The sequence below is a fragment of the Podarcis raffonei genome, chromosome 5 (assembly GCF_027172205.1).
Source record: "Podarcis raffonei isolate rPodRaf1 chromosome 5, rPodRaf1.pri, whole genome shotgun sequence".
Classification (NCBI taxonomy): domain Eukaryota; kingdom Metazoa; phylum Chordata; class Lepidosauria; order Squamata; family Lacertidae; genus Podarcis; species Podarcis raffonei.
Genome location: NC_070606.1, coordinates 86,267,973 through 86,285,393, shown reverse-complemented (window position 1 = coordinate 86,285,393; position 17,421 = coordinate 86,267,973). Strand labels below are relative to the sequence as shown.

Sequence of the window (17,421 nt, the reverse complement as noted above, 5' to 3'; positions counted from 1 at the left end):
CAATGTGGCCCTAATGGCTGCAGATATAAAGTGATATGTTGAAAGTTCGGTTACAAATACACACTCGGGTTAATCTGAAATAGATTTACCAGCCAGTTCTGCCCCCTCCCTCCACAATCCAGTATTAGGCAATTTCAGATTGAACTAAATAAAACACGTTTTGGCAGCGAATAAAGTGTCATCCCAAATCCGTAATATAAACGGGTCAAAATAAATAAATTCAAGAAAAAGAAACTTGCGTGTTTCCGCCCGGTTTCGAACCGGGGACCTTTCGCGTGTTAGGCGAACGTGATAACCACTACACTACGGAAACCTCTATATGAAAACGTTTGAAATTGTTCTATATATATGCCTATGGCTTAATGAGAGCGCGAATAGAAACATCAGTACAATACATGGTACTTAATACTGAACTATTATTCCAAAAGTACATTTATAATCCTGAATGGTCAAGCCCAAAGACAGATATGCGCAGAACTCCCAAACATATGGGGAGCAAGCCCCACACAGAACTCAATGAGATTACAACTCCCTAGGAAACATGCCAAAGACTGAACTGTCAGATTTCCTTGCGTGAACATGCTGATGTCCAACAGTGTATACATATTTTAAAAAAACTTTTCCTGTTTCCGCCCGGTTTCGAACCGGGGACCTTTCGCGTGTTAGGCGAACGTGATAACCACTACACTACGGAAACTTGCATACAGCTCACCACGCCTCCTCTTTCCCTAGTAAGTACCATTGCTGTAATCTCAGGCGTGCGCTCTAAATGAAAAGAGTAGATCATTACAATGGCAGCTTTTGAGGGTTTTTTTCCTTCTACTTATGATTGCATATATTTCTAAAGGGCTTACTACAACTCCTATCTGTCCCGGCCAGCATGCCGGGAGTGGGGGGAGGCTGGGTTACAGTTAAAACTAAGGTTGCTCTTGTCTCCTTTCTAGCTTTAACGACCAATGCATTTGTCAGGGGATTGCTACGGCAGACCCCACCACCCAGAGGTTGCCTGATGTATGCTAATTTATACGTATATATCTCCACAAGTAGAATGAGAAGGTAAAACTTTGCCAGGGATCTTAATTGTGGAAATGGTGCTTATTAGCTCTCCCATAACAAAATCTCCCACTTAAATTATCTGCTGTATTTGTTTAGGATGCTCATCTGAAATTAACAGCAATTGTACTTACTGGAGGAAGAGGAAGCAGACGCCCTTGTATTCAGGTTTCCGTAGTGTAGTGGTTATCACGTTCGCCTAACACGCGAAAGGTCCCCGGTTCGAAACCGGGCGGAAACAGAAACTTTTTTTAAAAAAAAAACTTCTTCCTTGAAATCATTGGAGATCAATCAGCCATGTCCATGCAGGAAGATTTGACAGCTCAATCTTCGGTATGTTTCCTCGTGAGTTATAGTCTCAGGTGCATTCTGTGTTGGGCTTGCTCCCAGTTAAGTGTGCATAGACAGTAGCCTGAATTGACCTTGATCTCCAAAACTGCATTGTTCTTTAAAAATATACCAAATTTACGGTTTTGAAAAATATTATTGAAATTCTCCTGGGGTGCCTCTCTTCTCTGAGGACTTAAAAAGCAGCTAATAAATTATTTTAAGAACTAATGCATAAATCACAAACATTCAAAGAAATTCAGGCACAGTGACCAGGAAGGAGGTGATCCTCCAGGACAGAGGAATTTGTGCAGTTTTGGGCAGCCCTTAATAAATTAGCAGGTGAACATTGCAGTGGACCAAGGTAGAGGCTTGCACCCAGAAGCCTGACAAACACTCAGCAAATTTCCAGACTATAGAGCTTATAATTGAATTCATTGGAACTTAATTCTGACTATGTAAATTTAGGGTTATTCTGTGCGGAACTGTTGGTTGTCCTTCCTTCATCATGTCACACCTTGTTCATTTCTTTTCTCATTTGTGGGTCATGCAAATCTGCATTATATGCTGAGCATGTTAGTCAGCAGGTGAACCTTCCCCTAACACCTTTACAGCTCTCTCATTCATAGAAAAATCTACAAATATGTAAACAGATGCATAAAACAAAACGCAAATCTGGATCACTGTAACTTTATTTCTGCCCCAAAAGTAGCTGAATTATGGAGACAGGACATGTTGTTCAAAGTATGCTCATGTTGCCTCCTAGTGGTGCAGCAATAAAACTGCTAGCACATTTGCAAAGCTGATACGATTTCAAACGTATTTGTTACTCTCTAGTAGTCCCTGTGGGTAAAAGCCTCAGCGCCTAGGGCTTGCCGATCGAAAGGTCGGCGGTTCGAATCCCCGCGGCGGGGTGCGCTCCCGCTGCTCGGTCCCAGCACCTGCCAACCTAGCAGTTCGAAAGCACCCCTAAGTGCAAGTAGATAAATAGGGACCGCTTTCTAGTGGGAAGGTAAACGGCGTTTCCGTGTGCAGCTCTGGCTCGCCAGAGCAGCGATGTCACGCTGGCCACGTGACCCGGAAGTGTCTCCGGACAGCGCTGGCCCCCGGCCTCTTGAGTGAGATGGGCGCACAACCCCAGAGTCTGTCAAGACTGACCCGTACGGGCAGGGGTACCTTTACCTTTAGTAGTCCCAGGCATAGGAATCCCTTTTGTCCCAGAAGCTTCATGCTTGACACTACTGAACTACGTATAGCAGTTTGCAACAAAAAATCATTAACAGTTAAGAACGTAGTCTTGTTTTTGCTTATATTGCATAATGGGGGCTGGCTGAAGGTAGCAGCCCAGAGTGGCTGGGGAAACCCAGGCAGATAGGTGGGGTATAAATAATAAATTATTATTATTATTATTATCATCATCATCATCATTATTATAGACAACTTGGTGGGGCAGTGCTCTGTTCACCCTTACTGTATGTATCAGCTCCCACTGGGTTCTTGAGACTTGGAATAATGATTCACAGTATGTGCACAGAAAGCAAAACAAAATAAAAATCCTTCCCCATTTCCTAGTCATTTAGATATTCACAGCCTTACAAAGCTTCAGGAGAAGGTATCATAGCAACATGTAAGTCACAATAGAGCCAGCCACACATGCCTGGGAAGATTGTTAGCCTTACTCTTCCCCCAAAATAAGACAAGCCCACTGAGAGTCAAGTGCCCTGAGCAGAAACAGGCAGCAGCAGAACCATCACTCAGGGAACCACCGCTCCGGAACTAGGCAGAAGCAGAACCAACTCTCAGGGATGGGTGAGCTGCCACCAGCTGTGGTGATAGACAATGGCTCAGGTCTGCTCAAGGCTGGCGTGGCTGGGGACAAGGAACCGCGTGTCATCTTCACCAACCTCATAGGCCGCCCCAAGGCCAAGTCTGTGATGTTGGGCGCTGGCCAGAAGGACTTCTACATTGGAGATGAAGCGCAAGCCAAGAGAGGGATCCTCTCCCTCAGGTGCTTGGAAGACGTGGGGGATTTTGAACCGTAGGGAAGCAATACATATTGGCTAAGCTAGTTTCTTAGGAGTGGGGGTGTCTAGGGAAACAAGTGGCCTGGGATGGTACACAGAAGGGGAGTGGCGAGTTCATGCAAAAAGTGGTTCAGGCTCACGAAGGCTATAGTGTCACAATAGGGTAGAACGGTGGTGGTGATTTCAGGCTTGGGGGCCAAATGCAGCCCTCCAAGCCTCTATTATCTGGCCCCTGGGACTTTGCCCAGAACACCCCCCTCACTGGCCCTGCTTCACACTGGCATTGAGTGTTTTTGCCTGGCTGGAATGTGCCCTTTAACTCTGATAATACCTCTTGCTTTCCTGAGAGAAGGTGTGTGAATGTGCGCAGAAACTAGCTAAAGGCAAATGTTTGCATTTGTTGCTCCACCCACTTTTGCCTTTTGTTCCAGTCACAAATAGCATGTGGCCCATGGAAGGTTACCAAAAAAAGGATAGGAGCAGCCCAGGGAGGAGGGCAGTGGCATCAGGGGAAATGGCCAGGAGGAGGGGTTTAAGAGCAATGAGAGAGGGGCTGCGCCCACCAGCTTGAAACAGCTGCATCCCTTTATCTGCACTGTGAGTCACTCTTGAAAACAAACAAATTAGAGGTCAAAATGGATCAGTGATTATTACTTCAGGATATCTGCTCACTTGTAAATACTTACCCTCCCAATACAACTGAAATTTACATTTCCCTTTTTGACAAAGACTACTTTTTGTAAAATCTTAAGGCTATTCACTGATTGGTACTTTCTTATTTTTATTTTTTACATATAATTGAAATTGAAATTGAAATTGAAATAGAAATAGAAATAGAAATACTTTATTGTCACTTGTACAACTTGTATACAGTGAGATTACACAAGCACCCCCCACTCAGCTCTTTTAGTCTTAATTCCCCTCGTTTACTGACGCACACCCACCAAACCCGAAAGTCAGTTGCCCTATTGTTATCTTTTCATTCAGCAGCCTAACAGCCCAAGGATAGAAGCTGTTATTTACCCTGTTGGTGCAACTAATCATGTTTCTATATCTTCTATATCCTATACAGGAGCAGTGTGAAATCTTTTCCCAAATTAACAAAGCCAAAATAGTCTTATTCGGATAAACAGGTTTTGGGAGGGCTTCACAATAAGAAACACAATGGTCCTGATCCAAAGAGTTGTCCCGAAACTTTATTCAAATGCATGAGTCTGGTAAATTATGAAAAGCCCCACTGCTATAGGCTTAACCAAATTTTGTAGGCTGAAGAAGCCCTACATCAACATGGCTTCTGCTAACATGTTTAGGATTCAAAATTTAGGCTGTCATCTAACTGCACTAATTAGCAAAATAGGTCAACATAAATGAATAGGACTAGTTCACAGGTAAAAGCATCTGACATTCAAATTGACTTATTTGCAGAAGATTCATAGTCAAATTCAAAATGGCAAGACTCACAGGGAAAAGAGCCAATTTTGCAATCTACAGTCCAGATGCAATTTGTTCTGGAAATGTCATGGTCTCATCAATGCAATGCCTAGTAACAGGGTAGAGTGAGTTTCAAAGCTTATAATGGATTGATAGTTATCTGGAGCATTCCTCTATTGTTTGCAGTGTATCCAGTTTCACACTGAACTTTTCACCCCAACTCCACCACACATATAAGAGCTAAGATCAGTTTGGCTTTGTTTTCTCATACTGTGTTTAAAATGGTGGTAAACGGGCTGGCACTTAAAAGTCTTTGGTACACATCTATATTACAAATGAAATTGGTTTAACAGTCATGACTACCTCACCCCACCGAGAAGCACCCTGGCACAGGTACAGTTCTCAAGGTTTATTAGCTAGGGCCCATGAGGGATGGGTGAATCTATCAATGTTGGTTTTGCTCAGTTTTTAGTTTTTCCAATCTTAAATTCAGTTCTCCACATTTCTACATCAGTTGGCATTTTTTTTTAAATGAAGTTCTCATGTAAATGCATCAGCATTTTAGTGCATTTACCATCATTGCTGCTGTCAGTCTCCTCTGGAGTAAGGATATGGGATTCAGCTGTATGTCATCTAACCTGGTGAGAGGACTCTTCCCCACTGAACAGCATTTAAGGCAGGCTGCTGAGGTGTACATTGAAGTGCAATAAGACCTGCAACTGCAGTTGGCACTTCCAGGAGGCTGGAGAAGAGGCTTGCCACCATTGCTCTGCCTGACAATAGCCTTTTGGTGCTGTCAGCCTCCTCTGCAGGAGATGTGGGAGCCCTGCTTGTATGTCATCTTTATCCCCACTCTGAACCTTATATAAGTCAGGCTCCTTTGGAAAGTAGCAAGACCACTACCAGAAATTTTATTGTTGGTTAACTTTTGTTTTTGCTTTGAGCCTAAATTGGTGTATTGGGGGGGATGCTGAATTTATTCTGTGTTTGCTAAATTGTTGATTTTTGTATTTTGAATTAACTGACATGTTCCATATGTTGTGTATTATTTTAATGTTTTGAATGTTTGTTGTAAGCTGCTTTGGGCATAGTTTGTTGTGGGAAAGTGGCGTATAAGTAAAATCAATCAATCTAGAAAAGAATCCTTAAATCCATGACAGTAAAAAAAAAAAAAGTTTGAAACTGCTTCTGATTCAGCATGGAGCCACTCTCTTCATGAGGGATTTATTTTCATTTACTACAGTTATCCTCAAGGCAGCATATATGGTTCCTCTTTCCCTTCCATTTCATCCACACAACAACCCCTAAGAGGTAGTTTAGGTGTAGAGTTAGTGACTGGCCCAAGGTCACCCTATGAACCACACAGATGATAAAGAATTTGAAACCTGATGTTCCAGATTCAAGTGCAACACTAGACACACTTAGCACTTTGGTTATTTTCTGATTCAATGTGTTTTTACATACACTTGCACATGCAATACATAGAGAGTACATAAGATGCTGGCAAATTTAGTAGTACAAGAAGTTTGCTATGTGCTTTCACAAGGGTACATAGGCATGCTGCATTTTAAAGCTGGGAATGCTAAAGGTTTGGGGCATGACAGATTATGATAATATAATACCACCATCTTCTTTTATTCTACAGATATCCAGTGGAACATGGAATTGTCACTTCCTGGCCTGACATGGAGAAAATATGGAAGCATGTTTATGATAATGAATTGAGGTTAAACTCCTGCACAAGACCAGCTCTGATAACAGAGGCACCACTCAACCCACTGGCCAACCGTGAACAAATGACAAAGCTGCTCTTTGAAAAATTTGAGGCACCAGCTCTCTACGTGGCCATCCAGGCTGTCTTGGCACTCTATGCAGCAGGCCTCACAACAGGTTGTGTGATGGATTCTGGCGACGGTGTCACCCACACTGTCCCAATATTTGAGGGCTACTGCTTGCCTCATGCTGTTCTTCGGCTTGACCTGGCAGGCCGGGATCTTACAGAATATCTCATGAGGATCCTGAGGGAGAGCGGCATTGCGTTGGTGAGCACAGCTGAGAGGGAAATTGTGCGAATCATCAAGGAGGCTCTGTGTTACGTGTGCTTGAACCCTGAGGAAGAGATGGCTAAAAAACCTACTTCAATTGAGAAAACCTGGAAATTGCCTGATGGGCAAATCATTAAAATCCACAACCAATTGTTCCGCTGCCCTGAGACCCTCTTTCGCCCATCTAACATTGGCATGGAAGCCCCAGGTATTGATAAACTGCTGTTCAACACTATAATGAAATGTGATATCGATTTGAGGACCACTTTGTATGCCAACATACTCCTTTCTGGTGGTTCAAGTCTCTTTCCTGGCATTTCTGATCGCCTCACAAAGGAGTTGATTCGTATGGCTCCCAAGGACACGGAGGTGATGGTCCAAGCACCTTCTGACAGGAAGATCTCTGTCTGGATGGGAGGATCTATCCTTGCTTCTCTCTCTGCCTTCCAAGAGATGTGGATATCCAAGGAAGAATATGCTGAAGTTGGGGCCAATATAGTACACAGGAAGTGCTTCTAGATTCCTGTTGTATTGAAACATTTTTATTTAAAAAGCTGTGGGGAAGAAACACAAATTCATGGCATCCTTGGTGAGGCTTTTAGCCTCACAGCTTTCTGAAAGATGAATAAAGGTAACACTTCCATGCATACTTGTTTAGGGTAAAAATTTGGGATTGTCTGTAGAATAGACTGTAGCCTTTTCAGGCTTTGCCTTCGGGTGGGAAGAGCATTGCGCCCGGGAAGGGAAGTGGGAGTCAAACAGACACTCAAGGGTTAACCAGAGAAAGAGCTTTTTATTCCTGCTATCCTGAGTAACAGGAAGGAACCTGTGTGATCACTTACAACCAAGTACAAGTTCTTACAGCGAGAAAAGCAGAGAAAAGCTGAAGCTGCGGATTTTAGAAGAGAGGAAAGGGAATTTTGGGGCCTAGCTACAGTTTTAGGCCTGGGGTGACTTCACAGACAGGATTTGGGTATCCTGTCCCTTCAAGACTACTTGTTTATTTATGAAAAATGACATGCTTGCAATCTATAAGAAAAAAAATGACTTGGAGGAAGGTTGTAAAAAGCAAACTAAGGCACTAGTTTTTTGTTTCAAGTATAGGTTTAATTAAATGTTTCTTTCATATAGTTCACCAGGTCCTTTCTTACAACCTCATTCAGCAAAAGATCCCAGTTTGGCATGTTTTACCATTAAGCCAGAATGGACTTACCATGAAGCACTGCAAAGCAAAATACTTTCAGCAACAACAGTGGCTTTTTATGTTTGTTGTTGTTGAACAAAAAGAACCATCCACATGGCTTTTAAATGAGGGGAGGGGATAAATCAATACAGCAAGAGGGCAGACGAAGCCTTCAACGATGTGTATATATGCCTACAAATCAAGGTTAACATTAATGTATCAGGTGAACTAGCCTTGTGTCCGGAAAGCTTATTATACCGTGATACATTTGTCAGACTTTAAATTGTGTTCACAAGATCCATCCCTGCTTGTGAAGGAAATGAGGGAACACAGTGGTATAAAGACAGGCATGCTGCAACATGCCTCCGTGCATGTCTGAACAGTTCGAATAAGGGCCCCAAAGGCAAAGCCTAGTAAAACGGGGGGGCACCTGTACAATTCGAGCAACTCCACACAGTAAACTAGCAAGCAGGCATGTCCTTGCATGCTGCTACAAGGCAGAGCGACCTCACCATGAACTTCCGCCAGATGATGTTCCCGCCCACGACCCGCAGCCAATGAGAGGCAGCGCGCGCTCCGCCTGCTAACCAATCAAGCGCCGCGGAGGCCGCGCAAGCGCCGGAAAAAGCCAATCAAACGCCGGGGAGGCGGGGCAATCGCCTGAAGCGGACCGGCTATATAAAACCGCATGTCGGCAACATTCACTCCGCAGGCGGCCGAAAGGTTCTCTCCCCCGGGTGGGGTTCCTCCCCCCCGGCTGTTCTAACCCTAATTAGCCGTTAACGGCTCTCGCTCACATTCGCTGTTTTGACCGTTGACTTTCAGCGAATTCTTTTTTCAAAAAACGTCATCCGTGTAATGGGGAGGTGCCTTCTCCTCCGCCTGCCGCGCCTTCTCGCCCAACTCCTTTCTCCTGAAGCGGCCACAGCCCGACCCCCGGTGAAGAGGCCGCGGTCAGCCTGGCCCTGGGCCGCTGCTGCCGCGAAGGGTTCGGCCCTGTCAGCCTCGGGGAGCGGCGCGGCCGGCTGAAGGGCGGTTGAGGAGCTTGGGGGCGGGGACCGGCGCGAGAGCAAAACAAACCAACCGGGCGGTGCTGCGGTTCCCCGCGAGCCGGTGCCGCGCGCTCCTGAGCAGTGGGGCGCGCGGCCGACGCCGCCCGGACACACAAAACTGTTGCTATTGCTGTGTGTATATGCCTACATTTCTCACTCACTTAAAAGGGGAGGAGGGAAGGAGCTGATGGTGGCGGCGAGCGCGCAATAAATGCGCCTTAAGAAGCAATGGGGGGGGGGGAGTTGTGCCTTTGGCCCCTCAAGTTTGGCTTAAAAGAAGCCCCACGCCCACCATGGGGGGGAGCTATAGAGCTTAAGGGAGGGAGGCTCTGTTGGTGCACGTTGGTAAGAAGACAAGTTTGGTACACGTGCAGCGCTCTGCTGGTAGCTTTTCTCTTCCCTCCTCCACCTCCTTTCCTTTTGTATCTTCGTCATTCGGGCAAGGGAGTCCCTTGCTGGTTCATATAGGCTCAGTGCTTAGGAATTGTTTATAGGCACCTTGCAATTGTAGTTGTAGTGAAGCCTTGCTCACCCCAGATCTTGTTCTCGAGAGCAAGTTTCTCGCTAAAAGTTGCTGAAGTGACACATTTCAATGTAGGTGGTAGCAATTGACTGGGTTCCCATGCATGTAGACTGCAGGGTAAGCTTCCTTGAAATTTCATATTTTGCCCGGTTGGACTTTTGTATAGGTGGGCCTGCCCTAAAGGTAAAGGTACCCCTGACCGTTAGGTCCAGTTGCAGACGACTCTGGGGTTGCGTGTTCATTTCGCTCTATAAGCCGAGAGAGACGATGTTTGTCCACAGACAGCTTCCGCGTCATGTGGCCAGCATGACTAAAGCGCTTCTGGTGAACCAGAGCAGCGCACAGAAACCCCGTTTACCTTCCCGCCGGAAGGTATTTATCTACTTGCACTTCACGTGCTTTCGAACTGCTAGGTGGCAGGAGCTGGGACCGAACAATGGGAACTCACCCCGTTGCAGGGATTCGAACTGCTGACCTTCTGATCATTCCTAAATGCTGGTGGATTTAAATCTTCAAAGAGAGAAAAAAGCATTATAACACAATTGGGAGTCATCAAGCCCCTGAGAGTTATTCTCATTTTCTTGCCATTCTTCTGCCTGTGTTCTGTATGTTTTAGGCAAGTTTTAACAGCTGCTGCCTATGTCAGGCTTCCTCGACCTCGGTCCTCAGATGTTCCCATCATCCCTGACCGCTGGTCCTGCTAGCTGGGATCATGCGAGTTCTAGGCCAAAAACATATGGAGGGCCGAGGTTGAGGAAGCCTGGCCTATGTGGTGTTTTACCTTAATTCTAGTATGTCTTCTCTTTTGTGCATCTGAAGAAGTGTGCATGCACACGAAAGCTCATACCAATAACTAACTTAGTTGGTCTTTAAGGTGCTACTGGAAGGGAAAAAAATTTTTGTTTTGACTATGGCAGACCAACACGGCTACCTATCTGTAACTTTTGTGCATTGTTATTATTATTTCATTATTTCTGTGTTTTGTTATTTACTCGTAACTGCTGTCTCCTGTCTCCGGAGTGCAAGCCTGGGCAATGTGTATAGAGGTCCTGACTCCTGAGCAGCCCAAAAGACAAGACCCATCCCCCTCTTGGCCTTGCTGATGTGGTCTAAGTAAACACATCTGGCACCAGCATGGCTGCATGAGTTGCTGGAAGGAGGCATACAATATGCCATCCAACTCCCTTAGGGGCTTCACTCCGGATTTGTGTAGGGTTCGCTCCTGAGCCTTTTCTTTTCCCAAAGGTGTCCCACATAGCAGAAGTTATTGATTGTTATTGGGGTTTGTTCCCAAAGCCTTTCTCAAGAATGAATATAGCCTGAAGGCAGTGGAAGGACTGGTTTTCCTTCTTCAATTTCTGTATTCTTAACATATACTGTAAACCACCCTTTTTATACTGTAAACCATACTTTATCTTAAGATGAAAAGCAGTATATAAATTTAATTAAGAATAATACGTACCGTATTTTTCACTCTATAAGACACACTTTTTCCCTCCTAAAAGGTAAGGGGAAATGTGTGTGCATCTTATGGAGCAAATGCAGGCTGTGCAGCCCATGACCAGGTATAGCACAGCGGGAACATTCTCCCACTTCTCTGAAGAGGCTTTGCGTTGCTTTCGTTGAGGCCAGAACAGCAAGAGGGATTGCTGCGCAGAATTCCTCTTGCTGTTCTGGCTTCAGGGATAGTCGCGCAAAGCCTCTTCAACAACATTTGATTCAGAATATTTTTTTTCTTGTTCTCTAAAAACTAGGTGCGTCTTACAGAGCGAAAAATACGGTACCTGGTAGCATCTTGTAAAGATTGAAATGTATATAGTTTTTTTATTATTTGGTTCCTTACCTAAGATTTTAAGGCTGCAGTCCTATACACACTTACCTGGGAGTAAGTCCATTTGAATTCAGGAGGACTTCTGAGTAGCTAGGGATAGGATTGTATTGGTGATTTTTAAACGGTATTTCCCAGTTTTCAGGAATGCATGCCGTCCTTCATCTACATAGACAAGAGAGTGTTTATATGACCTTTTGGCATAAATACTGTCTGAAAACTTACTATTCCAATGTTTTGCTGCCACTGTCAGGCTCCAGTTGTCGAACACATCCAATAATGTAGGCATCCTCAGTGGGATTTTTGACTTTGATCAGCATGCCTTTTACAAATCTGCTCAGTTTCAAACATATTTTTCCAGGCAAGCATGGTTGATACTAGTCACATAGTTATCCCGATCTTACTGCCTTTAGGATTGTTGGATAATTATTTTGCTAATTGTTAATGGTTTATTAATTATGCTTTTATTTAAGATCTGAGGGGCTTCTGAGAGAGAAGAAGACAGCTACTAATGAGATTAATTCATTGGAGAGAAAAATTGAGCTTTGACCATTAAGTACTTCAGCAACAGGAAATATGCTTTATCAAGGCATGCTTGTAGTGGATAAAAAGACACGAAATCACCTGCCTCCTGGAGTAGTTGAGCTTGATAAATTCCTTCAACGGACAGGGGGGAAGCAGGGAGGTTGGGATGTATATGATCACCAAGAATTTTTGAAACTGGACAAAGCATAAAGGAAAACCATCGTACATTGATGAAGTCCTTGATCATCTTCCTGACTTTTACTCCCCCCTTGCCTTCTCACTGGCCAATCACATCACACCCATTTTACTCCTTTCCTTGACCCATCCTAGGAGGCAAACGCCACAGCGCTTGAGAGTTACTAGTCTTCCAAAATAAAGGTCTTTTAAAAAGAAGAAAATCCGGAGGCTTCGCGTTGCTTTCGCTGAAGCCTGGAGAGTGAGAGGGCTATCAGGGATAGGCGCTTGAAGCCTCCGCGCTGCGCTCCGGAGGCTTCATGTTCCTTTTGCTGAAGCTGGGAGGGTGAGACTGTCCTGGCTTCAGCAGAGAGGGAGAGTGCACAGCGCCCCTTCAGCCAAGCGGGAGGAGAAATGGAAGGGACTCCATTTCTCCTGCGGCTTCGCTGAAGGGGCGCTGAGCAGAGAGGGGGGGATATTTTTTTTCTTGTTCTCCCCCTCTAAAACAAGGTGCATCCTATGGTTGGGTGCGTCCTATAGAGCGAAAAATACGGTACATTTTTATCTCTCTCCTGCCCCTTATCTTCCCCTGATCTCTGTAGAACAGAGCTTTTTACTCAGTCTACAAGTTAAAAATGCTATTTTGAAATTTTATTTCTTATGTTATATGTTCATATGCAACCAAATTGTAAGTCTATGCAAATGTATTTATATATTTTGAATTTTATAAAATCATTAAAAAAAAACAGAGCTGTTTTGTCAATTCTCAGTCCCCCTGTTGCCCCAACTTGTAACTTGTTTCTCTGCACTTCTGATGTTTGTTCCTCTTTGTTTGTTAAAATGGCATTAGCTCTTGTGAATTGTGTGCTTAGACAGTTGTGCATGCATATAAAATTGTGCCGTGTCTGATACTTGTTGGAATACTTCTCTCACAGTATATCAAGATCCTGCAGACCAGTACTAAAACTTAATTCCCTATGGGCTCATGTGATTTTTCCTAAGGACTTTGCTGCTTGTCAGCTATGATAAGCTACTGGTGTAATGCATTATAAAGTTACATTGACATACTGGCAGCCAATTTATCAATATGAAAATTTGGAGAAAGACAGTCTTTATAAAAATTGCTAATTTTAGAATTAAGAACAATTAGGAATGGTCTGGTTTAAGTTAGGAAAGTGTTATTTTATTTAGAAGATAGCAAACTTAATGTCTCAACACCTTTAACTTGTATTTTTTTAAAAAATCAAAAATCAAATACAACTAATTGCAAGGAGTATGCTCTTGAGTATGCTGTCATCTAGTGGTATACTGTATATTAACACAAGTAAAGAGGTGGAAACCACTTTACTTAAAGAAAATGAGACCAAATATGTGTATATTTTCTTCTAAGTTTCTGTCACATGCTGGATTATATTAGTTTTCTGTTCTAGAGGGTGGCACTCAAACCAGTGGATTCAAATTAAAGAAGGGAATTTCAGCTAATGAAAGAATGCACTTGTTGACTGAGTACTACTTTGGCGATCACTCGAAGCCAAGTAAGATTGTCTTCCATGAACACAGTCTTAACATTGAATCCGTAAGTGACTGGAGACAGTGGAACAGGCAACCTCATTCGTTGGTTTTAATTCTAGGCTGGAAAGCATCCTAACAGAGGTTCTGTTGTAGATTTTCTGTTTTTGCAGGTGATTAGTCCAAATGATGTTTGAGTTCAATTCCAACTCTGATGTTGTAGCTGTACATTTAAAAATGAACATCCTGATTATTGAAGCCCTGAAGGAGCCAGCTGGAGGACACACGGAAAAGTGGCTGCTGCTAGGCGGGGCAGCTGAGCAGCCTAAACAAAACCTCACTGCACCTCCAGTCTCTTTCAGCCATTTCCCACCCTCACTGAAGTCCTCTCAGTGGAGAGGGTCGTCTTGTGAGCCTCAAGGACCCTCCAGCTCTCTCTCTCCATTTCCTGGTTAGATTTATTTCCCAGTGCCGTGTGTTAGTCAATCACACGTAAGTGGGGGGAGGGACATCTGCAACAGACATTGTCTGTTTTTACAGGTGAGATGTAAGGCACAGAGTCTGAGCAGCAATCTTGTTGACTTTTGCATGAGAAGAGTTACGCCATACCAAGAAAGATATAGTCTGTTTTGGCAATGATAAACATTTATCTCATTTGGAAAACCATACAGTGCCCTCTATATTTTTGATCCGCAACTTCCATCATTGTGTTTGACTGCTGGCTGGGGAAGGTGGGGGTTATAGTCCAAAGCATTGGGACGGCACCAGGTTGAGGAAGCCTGGTCTAAAACATCTGAGTGCTGTCCAACCCAGTCCTGCATGTGTTCACTCAATCAACCCCTGTGGCACTTGCTCCATAGAAGCAGGTAGAGAATTGTGCTGCTGGTGTATAAGTTTGTTTGGCAAAGCTGCTGATTTACTGTGCAAATTAATCATCAAAGAACTTAGGGCAAGGCCCTTGTGTTTCTAAGTAAATATCAACTATGCATAGTCTGCCTAGCTTTCATTTAAAAACCACAGCACTTTTATAGTAGAATACCCCATGATTGGCATACCATGTGCAAGTATAATAGTTTAACAACTTAAGTGGATGCATTCTGCTATAGCATTATTTCAGGATCATATATCATTTGACATGGTGTCAGACAACAGCTGAGCAGAAGGGTCCAGGTTCAGTCTGGTATCTCCAGTTGGAGGGGGTGGAATTGGGTTGGAGAAGATCTTTGCCTGAGGCCCAGGACTTGCTTCCACTCGATAAATGATGTTGGGGTACATGGATTACTGGCTTGAGACAGTGTAAGATAGTACCATGTATTCATGAAACAGAGGAATAGCTATTAATGAAATGATGGAACACTGCATTTTAAAAATATGGGTGAAATCCAATAGTGCCAATATGCCAGTGAAATGGAATACTATTGACACAACTGATTTCTCACCACCACCTGCAATCTCCTATACAGGGTGGCCCAAAAGTTGAATCAATGAAATTCATCAGCAACAGATGAAATGGGTAAACATAACTGACACACCGCAAAGTGGCAGTTAAATTTCAGGCTGACAGTTGGAAAGAATAGTGGAGTCAGATAAAATGATTATTTTTCTTTACTGATGATGACAGCGAACTTGAGTCAAGAACAAAGTGGATTCTAAAGCAGTATACTTACTTTTGGACCATCCTGTATGTGCCTGTAAAAATCAGCTTCAGAAGGATGGAAACAGTTTTTGGTAGTGCACAGAGTGGAGGAGAGGAAGGGGAAGCACCATCCTGCAAACAGAATCCCACTCATATGCCATTGGGTTGGAGCCAGAAGACTAGTTGCTCTTAGTTCCCCTTGAACCAATGGGACAAGTTATGAATTTATTTTGTTCCTGTTTATTTCAATGGTAACTAAGTTCAACTCAGTCTGTTTTGAATGAACTTTTTTTCCCCAACAGCAGATGGCAACATACTTTCACTAGAAGTAGAAATAAAGTGTAGATCTCAAAGAACTCGCAAGATTGAAGATACAGTACAGTACTTAAAACAGTTGAACATTTAAAATACAGTTTGATGATCATGATAGCATATTTCCCTCTAAACCTTTATGTAGTTGCTAATGCAAACTATGGAGAGCTCAGATTTTGGGGGGATTTTTTGCAGACTACAAATAATAAAATTTGTTATGTCTCCTGTTCCAAAACAAGTGAGATGAAAATACACTGTTATGAAATCCCATTTCTGCCCATTGAAATTAGGTGTCTATTTGAATGTGTATATATATATGAATGCATACATTCACAAGGTATTGTCTGAATGCACACAAGACACACACCCTTGCTAAAGCTAAGCCATTCTGAGTCTGGCCAATGATGGTTAACCTCTTGGGAAGCACATTTTTGTTCCATAAAGAAAGAAGGGCAGGATATAAATGTCAGAAAAGAAATAATAAATGCATTCTAAGTGAATATCAAGATAACATGCTTAAGGAAGCACCTGCTAAAGTGTTCTTAAAATCCATAGACTGCAGTGGGATTAAGAACTATGGTCACACGACTGCTCCATGTATGCACAGTTATTTCCAGCTGCCCACCTTGGATTGTATCATGCAATAGTAAGTCCACCTTACTATATGTGTAGTAGTGCAGGATTGCTTCCTTGAGGAAGCAAGCATGATAGTTAATCAGAAGTTGTGTTTTACTTTTAAGAGAATTGCATATAACATATTCCTTGGATTAGAACAGCATATCCAGACCTTAATCTCTAGCACTGACCTTGGCAAAGTCAAATTAGTGTGATCCACTGCTGATCCAGTTTTCTGAGCTATGGATTCCATTTTGTGTGCCTGTACTTGTCCATTATCAACCAGTTATTTGGAATTTACAAGTCTGTGTGCAAGACAGACTTTCCAAAGTGCAGGGTATGGCAGGCAGATGCATTGGCCAATCTGATGCTCTCCAGATGTTTGGAGCTACAACTCTCAAAGCTGAAGGGAGCTGTACTCCAGAACATCTGGAGGGCACCAGGTTGGTGAAGGCTGGCTTTTATAGTAAAAGTGCTTGTCTAAATACAGTGGTACCTCGGGTTAAGTACTTAATTCGTTCCGGAGGTCCGTTCTTAACCTGAAACTGTTCTTAACCTGAAGCACCACTTTAGCTAATGGGGCTTCCTGCTGCTGCCGCACCACCGGAGCACGATTTCTGTTCTCTTCCTGAAGCAAAGTTCTTAACCTGAAGCACTATTTCTGGGTTAGTGGAGTCTGTAACCTGAAGTGTATGTAACCTGAAGCATATGTAACCCAAGGTACCACTGTACTTCTGTTGTGCTTATATGAATGGCCTGACATATAAACAGCAGAGTAATTGAATCTGTTGCTGATTCCCCCACCCCATCCCAGTTATTTACTTTATTTACTTCAGAAAAGTAGGTACTTTGAACAATGTCAGTGAGCAGATTTTGGCATAATTTTTTTTGCCACTGCTATAAAGATATTGATTGTACTGTGGAATGCATTATTTCATCATTGAAAAACACTGCTGGGTGGAGTTCATCTTCAGTGAAAAACTGGACAGCTGCAATATGTCTGCCTTAATAAAGCAGCTCTGGTAGGCATGTATTGACATATAAACATTGCCTTTGGTTTTTTTGAGCTGTCAAATAACAGGTGTCTCATCCTGAAAGAACGATGCGATGATCTGCTGCTGTTGTCTCAGAAAAGGTGTGGATATGTTGCACTGGGATATATAATTGAAAAATAGAGCATGCTA

At 43.3% G+C, this 17,421-nt stretch overlaps 1 protein-coding gene and 3 non-coding genes across 4 annotated transcripts; 2 read left to right on the top strand and 2 right to left on the bottom strand.

Annotated features, from left to right (window-relative positions):
• Positions 1–240: 240 nt before the first annotated feature.
• TRNAV-AAC (transfer RNA valine (anticodon AAC)) lies at positions 241–313 on the bottom strand. The gene has a single exon. It is a non-coding gene; the product is annotated as a tRNA-Val (tRNA).
• Positions 314–624: 311 nt separating this feature from the next.
• Positions 625–697, bottom strand: TRNAV-AAC (transfer RNA valine (anticodon AAC)). Its single transcript has one exon. It is a non-coding gene; the product is annotated as a tRNA-Val (tRNA).
• A 524-nt stretch (positions 698–1,221) lies between these two features.
• On the top strand, positions 1,222–1,294 carry TRNAV-AAC (transfer RNA valine (anticodon AAC)). Its single transcript has one exon. It is a non-coding gene; the product is annotated as a tRNA-Val (tRNA).
• A 1,745-nt stretch (positions 1,295–3,039) lies between these two features.
• On the top strand, positions 3,040–7,527 carry ACTRT3 (actin related protein T3). Its single transcript, XM_053390491.1, has 2 exons — positions 3,040–3,388; positions 6,481–7,527. Exons 1-2 carry the CDS (start codon positions 3,186–3,188, stop codon positions 7,397–7,399), a joined length of 1,122 nt encoding a protein of 373 aa, XP_053246466.1. The 5' UTR covers positions 3,040–3,185; the 3' UTR covers positions 7,400–7,527.
• The last annotated feature ends 9,894 nt before the right edge of the window (positions 7,528–17,421 follow it).

What these genes read in the sequence shown, in the direction of transcription:
- ACTRT3 (XM_053390491.1), top strand. Translation starts at nt 3,186, where the DNA reads ATGGGTGAGCTGCCACCAGCTGTGGTGATAGACAATGGCTCAGGTCTG. An exon ending in AGAGGGATCCTCTCCCTCAG is followed by an intron (nt 3,389 to 6,480) that starts GTGCTTGGAAGA and finishes TTTATTCTACAG; the next exon opens with ATATCCAGTGGAACATGGAA.